This window comes from Echiichthys vipera (assembly GCF_963691815.1).
Source record: "Echiichthys vipera genome assembly, chromosome: 4".
In the NCBI taxonomy this organism is placed as follows: Eukaryota; Metazoa; Chordata; class Actinopteri; order Perciformes; family Trachinidae; genus Echiichthys; species Echiichthys vipera.
The window spans coordinates 26,303,652-26,311,292 of record NC_139829.1 but is presented as its reverse complement, the minus strand read 5'-3'; the positions used below and the strand labels follow the sequence as shown (position 1 = coordinate 26,311,292).

At 41.0% G+C, this 7,641-nt stretch overlaps 1 protein-coding gene across 1 annotated transcript; it reads left to right on the top strand.

The window, feature by feature from the left end:
- Positions 1-4,963: 4,963 nt before the first annotated feature.
- star (steroidogenic acute regulatory protein) lies at positions 4,964-6,776 on the top strand (the record flags this gene model as incomplete). Its single annotated transcript, XM_083913167.1, has 7 exons — positions 4,964-5,027; positions 5,263-5,370; positions 5,559-5,689; positions 5,865-6,023; positions 6,101-6,285; positions 6,435-6,528; positions 6,657-6,776. The coding sequence occupies 7 exons, from the start codon at positions 4,964-4,966 to the stop codon at positions 6,774-6,776; spliced, it is 861 nt and encodes a 286-aa protein (XP_083769293.1).
- Between the last annotated feature and the right edge of the window lie 865 nt (positions 6,777-7,641).

Here is a 7,641-nt window from a genome sequence, read left to right as displayed (position 1 = left end):
CGATGATGAAAACAGAAAAATATAGCTAATATTCAGGGGATCCACTGTATAATAAAGACCACCACAGGGAATAGAAGATGGGGTCTTGGTGAAGTTTTTCCAGAAAAGGAATTTTCTTTTTCACTCATTTTCAGACTCTTACTTTCTGGCCTGTATCTTGTATCGCTCCGTCTATCTACACCCCTCTGAGCGTCACTGTCCGTACAACTCTTCCTCTAACTTATTTCTCTTTCTCTGCATTTCCACCTCCCATACCTCAGATCACTCCTAAACATTCAGAACACATCACCTCAACAACCTCAACACATAACGTACATTGCCTTGTGTACACTCAGGCCAAAGATTATAGCTTAGTTTTGTGATACTGTTGTCATGTTGATTTTATTGGTTTTTGAAGGTTTTCAGCCGTCGTTTACAAACACGGGAGGATCCATACGCGTGACCTGTTTTATACACTTCCTCTAAAATATGAGCCTGCAGACATATCATATCGCTTAAAGCACACGTGCATACATACACAATCAGATAGACGTACACAGACAGAATTGTGAGAATCGTGTTGTGTTTTCATTGCATGACAAGTGTAAGTATGGACAGCTGTATCCCCTTTTCGCTTCTGCATACCTCATTCCACTGATGTTAGAATCGTATACAGTACAACGCGCCGATTTCTCCCTCGATTTTACAGTGTCACTTTATATTTGACATTATGTGGAAACAAATGAATATGCTGTACAGAAACAAATCTCTCCTTTTTGTTTTGTTTTTTGTTTTGCTCTCAATTTCTCTGCACAGTCCCCATGGAGTGGAGAGGAACACATGCACTCAGCCTGACTTTCAAGTTGCACAATTTTAAAACGTCATGCTGTTTCTTCACCAAAATGAAAATGTCTTTACCTCTGATCATCAAGGCACATTATTGTATTGATATTGTCACGCGCCGCTTGTTTTCTACATCTGGATCTAAAGTGTTCTTGCTCTCCCTTCGCCTTTTTCCATTTCAAAGATATTGCTGCATAGCCATTGTTGTCACATGTGCAGGTTTTTTTTAATATTTTGCCCCTTAACATGCTCTTCAAAATGCCTCACAAATCTAAAGGGCCTTCCTCTTTGTTTTGTGTCTAAAAAATACACAGGGTATCACAGGCTTTGTGAGAGATTTATCTCATCTGAATTTTATTGCAATCGTTCGTGTCAGAGCAGAGGAGGAGAAGAAGACGCCAGAGTATCCCGCAAACACCACACAAAGAAGTGGCCTTCTCGCAGCAGCACAGCCAGTTTAAAAGAGAGGAAGAGCTCATTCTTTCCTGCGCGTTTTAAGAATGTGGTATTTTCCCCCTTTGAGGTCGTGAAAGCCGCTCGTCCTTACCGATCTCACGCAAGCCTGTTTTTTTTTTTTCTCTCTCTGCGTATTTGATATGGAAAAAAAGGAACGAATCTGAATCAGACTGAAGTGCCTCCTTGTTAGCATGATCTCCCAGACAATGCCCACACAGACATCAGCACTTTGTTTATTCTGTGACTGTCATGCTCTGTTTGTTTCGCTGGGAAATGCGTCAACACAAATACACGCAGACTCACACGGTTTTGTTGGAAGTGGAGGGAAGGAGGGTGAGGAGAGAGTCGATGACGGAGTTCTCCTTAATGTGATGTACAGCAAAGTGCTGAGTGCATGTGAAAGCCAAACCCACTGTGTCCTTCAAGTCCCAATAAACTCTGTGCTATAGTTTGAGTACTCCACAGTTTGCCTGTCTCTTTATTTCTGTCTACAATGGTTATATTCAAAACACATATAAATGATTAGATATATTATGTTCCAACATAATCTTCATGTACATTGAGCAGTAGACAGTAGGGACACGATACTGCTATACTACACTTTTGCAGTATTATTTTGCAGTAGTTTAATAACCGGTTTCTTATTATAAATAGACATTATGGACCAGGAACGTGACATATTTTCATACACTCCTATCTTCTAGACAATTATTGTGCAGTTGCATCACAAGGTGTTTCAAAATATAAATACCAGCTGGACATACTTCAGGGAGAAAAACTCGTCCAAAGATCCCCAGTGGTAAATTATTACTTTTACATTTTTATGGAAAAACATGACTTCCATAGATGGCAGCATGTTCTCCTACAGACAGTTAAATAATATAATATTTAATAATGTAAATAATTCAACTAAATACTGTGAATGTATCAAAAAGCTGTAGAGACCCCAAGATTACAAATGCGGAAGACCTGGACACACTGACCCCTCAGAGCAGGCTGGGCTTTTCCAGGAGGGGTCTTAAAGAGACATGCGCAGGTTCCTTGTGTTATTTTCAACAGAAGGTTACAAACATATTTCCCCAAAAGCCCAACAAACCGTAGCTATTTACAAGCAATGCATGTGATTTGATTAAAAGAAGAAATTTAAAACTAAGTGTCATCGTCAAATCCAACTAACCCGTTTACCTCTTTGCAACCAAAAACTTTCTCACCTTCTCCTGGTTTTAAACCCTCACCGCCAGTGTAGCATCCACATTTGAGAAATGCAGTTTGCCCCAGGACAGGACTGAGGCTCATTAAAGCATAATGCTGCTCTTGTCAAATAGGAAGCAATTAGAAACAAGCCTATGACCCAATTTGGCTCCTGACTCTTTGTCTCAGAAGAAGAAAACGAGCTTTAAGAGACACGGGTTTCTGCCTGGTCTGCCCACTGTGGTTGAGTAATGGGTCAGATAGAACTAGGCCTGTGTGTTCCCAAACTAAATGAGAGACATCACCCCGCAGAAGGCCGGAGTGACTAATGGATAATTTCTGTCATTTAACCAGAGGTACGCAAGGTTGCAGGTTAAGGTGACTTTAGTCTTTCTTTGAGATGCATTCATGTGTTGCTGTTTTCTCTGTTCACTAATCAGATGACCTCCTGACAGGTTTCCGTTCCTGTGGTCATGTAAACTGTTGACTCTGAGAGCATGCTTGACGTGAGCTCGCTGAGACAATATTGCTGTTAGATCATTTTGGATTGTTTTTGGACGGAGAAAGCAAGGTTGTCAAAACCTGTGAGCACTTTGATAAAACATGTTACTAACAGATCATGGTGTGCCATTTTGAGCAAGCCTTATGTAAAAACGTCCAGAGTGATTCAAACTCGTTAAGAGAGAGGCCGAAGCAGAATAATGACGCTAAAGTTCGAATGTTGGTATTGTGAAGTGTGTGAAAAGTCTAACCACCATTGAATGCCCTGTTTTCTGTGTCATCTGTGTCTGTATTATTTTGGCAAATGAGACAATATAGCTATAGCTATATATTTCTGTTAAAAGCCAACATGAAGAAAAATGCTGACCTGACTCCTCTATTTGACACCGGTTGGATTTGCAAGTGATGAATTATGGAAAATACATTGTGAATGCACCAAAATAGTTTAAATTTTTCAAGTTTATATGTTCTATGTACATTCCCCTTTCCAACCCTGCATGCAAGAGTTTGGACACTGTGTAAAATCTAAATAACACAGAATGCAATCATTTGAATTATTGAAACCTCATATGTAATTGAAAGAGACAACATTTAAAATGTTGAAACCAAAAAATGTTATTGTTTTTAAAAATGATACCCTTATTTCGAATGTGATGCCAGCAATATGTCTGAAAACAACTGGTACAGGGTCATGTCACTCTGTTGCATCACCTCTTCTTTTAACAACACTGTCAGTGTTTGGATACTCCCCGTGCCTGCGTGGGGTTTTTCCCCCGATAGGGACACGCGGTTGAAGATGGATGGTTACTGGCATCAAGTTCAAAATGGGCACATCATTTTTGAAAAACAATGACATTTCTCAGTGCATTTGATATACAGTATTGACTTTGTGCTATTTTCAATTAAATATTAGGTTTCAATATTTCGCAAATCATCACATCATGTTTCTATTTTACACAGCGTCCCAACTCTTTTGGAAATGGGGTTATACTATAGGAAAAAATGTATATTCCTTTTGTTCCCTAAAAGGTGATTTACTGACAAAGATATGTACAGTAACTTAGTCCTCATATTGATGGGACTAATGTTTGGGGTCAAATAGACTCCCTGTTAGACCTTTTATAAAAAAAACTGTTAAACTCAAATAATAAAAGTCCAAGTCGCACTGTCAACACAGATAACTGATATTTTTAACCATGTTTTACAGTTGGAGTCTCTAGGAACCCGAACAGAAGTAATGTATCCATTTCTGTAGCTGACTTCTTAAACATCAGTTCAACATCATGTCTCTGAGCCATTCTAATAAAATTAAGACAAATCTGTGTCAAGGTCAGTTTTTGGTACGTTTTTACGAGCAAGTGTCATAAATCCAGACAGAACATCTGGGTTAATGGTTGTCATTCGCCCTCAAATTCCAGTGACTGTGTAGCCTGTAATGGATGATGAATCACTCACGGTCTCTCCCACTGACCTCTCTTTTAGGCTGTCCTGTATCACTTCTGAAATGGGAGTGTGTGTGTGTGTGTGTGTGTGTGTGTGTGTGTGTGTGTGTGTGTGTGTGTGTGTGTGTGTGTGTGTGTGTGTGTGTGTGTGTGTGTGTGTGTGTGTGTGTGTGTGTGTGTGTGTGTGTGTGTGTGTGTGTGCGTGTGTGTGTGTGTGTTTGTGAGCAATGCAGTGTGCCTGGGCACTGGACGTTATCTGACTCTGTGTTTGTGAGAGCCTGAGACATGCTCGTCGTGTGCGCCAGGCAACCTTGGCAACATGGTCGGTACAGTGAGGTGATGTGTGTGTTTATCTTCTTGGTGATAGCCCGGCGGCCTTGTGCTGCAGCACTCTTATAAATACAGACACGTTCAAACCTCCATAGTTAGAAATCCTCTACACCACTGTCAGACGTTGGTTCCCGTCCTCACAAGAAGTTTTACAGCTCAGCCAAATATTGCATTTTTGTGACTTTTTTTCTTAAAACTGCAATAAACTCCTATCACAGAAAATGCTGCCTGCCACCATCAAACTGTGTGCTGGCATCTCCTATCGACACATGAGGAACATGACTGGTAAGTGAGAATGCTGTTTAGTCCTGGTTTTTGCCCTGTTTTACCTTTTATTCATAAATGCACATTTTGTCAGTGGAGTTCAGCATGGAGCCCAGGATCAGAGTGGTGGTTAAACGGATCAATGAAAAAAAAAAGTTATTTTGTTATTTTTCTTTTCTTGTGTGTTCCTCTCTGCTAGTGCAGTCAATGCATTCAGAATTGTAGTAACTGTGTACACTTTGCTTCTGCCTCACAGGTTTGAGGAAGAATGCCATAGTGGCCATTCATCATGAGCTGAACCGGCTGGCAGGTCCAGGCCCCAGTAACTGGATCAGCCAAGTCCGCCGACGAAGCTCCCTCCTCAGTGAGTTGTTACGTGTTATCATTTGACAGAAATAATGCTGCCGTGAATGACCACGCTTGAAAGCTGAAATATTATAAGAGCTTTTGTCCAAGACATACACAGATATCACTGTTTTGCATGCGATGTGTCTTTCCCTAAAAATACAGGAACATAATATTGGGAGTTGAGTAACATGTTTCACTTTATAGGTTCTCGGATTGAAGAGGAGGAAGTGTACAGCGAGGAAGAGATGTCTTACGTGAAGCAAGGTGAGGATGCACTGCGGAAGGCCATCAGCATCCTCAGCGAACTGGACGGCTGGACCATTGAAACTGTAGCCGTGAGTAAAGAGACAGGACGCACACAATGAAAGACTATTTCACTAAAGTACTGATTAATTGAATGTGTTGGTCTCATGACTGACAGTTCTGATGAGAATCTGACAATATCCATTGTATCATTGAATGTGAACGAAAATATGAATACTTCCAGTGCTTGTTTACACCCCTCCTCAGGCAAATGGAGACAAAGTACTGAGTAAGGTGTTGCCTGACATCGGTAAGGTGTTCAAGCTGGAGGTGGTGTTGCAGCAACATCCTGACAATCTTTACGAGGAGCTGGTGGGAAATATGGAGCAAATGGGGGAGTGGAACCCCAATGTCAAACAGGTCAAGGTAAGAGAGAGGCAGCATTGGAATATGTCCAGGGATTTCTTTAGATTGTGCTACTTTTTCACAATGGGATCCCACAGATCCTTCAAAAGATCGGCCAGGACACAATGGTTACCCACGAGGTTGCTGCAGAGACACCCGGCAATGTGGTGGGACCAAGGGACTTTGTCAGCGTCCGCTGTGCCAAACGTCGGGGATCCTCCTGCTTCCTGGCTGGAATGTCCACTCAGCACGCGAACATGCCCGAACAAAGGGGTGTAGTGAGGTGAGTAACCGCCTGAGGGGGAAAATAATTTTCATATGTGCACGCATTTATGTAGGAAGTAAATGAATCAGACTATCTATGTGTAATGGGTGAATGAAAATACCTTGTACCGTTTACTGATGTCGTGCATTGATCATTAAATTTTCCAGAGCGGAGAACGGACCTACCTGTATAGTCATGAAGCCCTGTGCCGAAGACCCAAATAAGACTAAGTTCACCTGGTTACTAAGTATAGATCTAAAGGTATATGTCTGCCATGTCTGTGTTTTCTTTCCCTCTATAACAACAATGATTTACATTTAAACGTGTTCAAGAACTACAGCATCTAAACATCCTGTTACCCAATCTAACATTGTCTTTGTCATTCGCAGGGCTGGATCCCAAAGACGATCATAAACAAAGTGCTCTCTCAGACGCAGGTGGACTTTGCCAACCACCTCAGGCAACGCATGGCTAATAATGTTTCTATGGAGATGGCTCATGCCTGCTGACACAAGATGCCGCTTGAGCTTTGGCACAGTGCGCTCAACGGAGGAACAACCCCTGCTCATTAAAAAATCATACAAATCCACTTATAACTGCTGAAACAATATGAGAATCCAGTGTGTATTAAGGAGATCAGATGAAGATGATGCTTGTCTGAGATCTTAGGAAAATCTGAGCACAGATGTGGGTTTCAATTGTGAAATGTGTGTTTTTCTTGCCCATCCTAATAGAAAATCCGTCACGATATTTAGCATCTCTCACATTGTGTGCATCGATTGTTTCTGACACATTCAACCCTCAGCTCTACCATATTGTTTCCTTGTAATAACAACCCAGATATGCTGTGAAATTGCACTTTTATTTCAGTGTTTTATTTATTGATGCTGTGCAGATGCTTTACGTTACAATGACTGCCAAGTGAATAAAAGATTGCAAAGTTATTGATATTTATGTTTTTATGCTTTTATTGTGCTGTTGGGAAACTAATTTGGACATTGATTACTCTTCTCATGTGACACCTGAATAAAAAGAGAATAAAACATTTCAATGGTCATTCTTAACTAAAAAGATAGAGAATAATACCACGGTCCACGCAGAGAAATTCACAGAAATTCTACTCAAATAGGGGGAAAGAAAAACTGAAACCTAAAACTTAGCTTGGATACTACACAGCAGTTGCACAATCATTCCATGTTGACAGGGAGGATGGATTAATTTAAAGAGGTTCTTCTTTAAAACCATGAGAAATGCAGCTCATAAAAACACATCTTCCTGTTCTTTGAAGGGATTTGATGGGACAGTTTGCCAGAACGAGCAGGTGTTTGGCCATTCAGATGTGTGAGGAGCCCAGCAAACAGCTCTGTGTGCGCC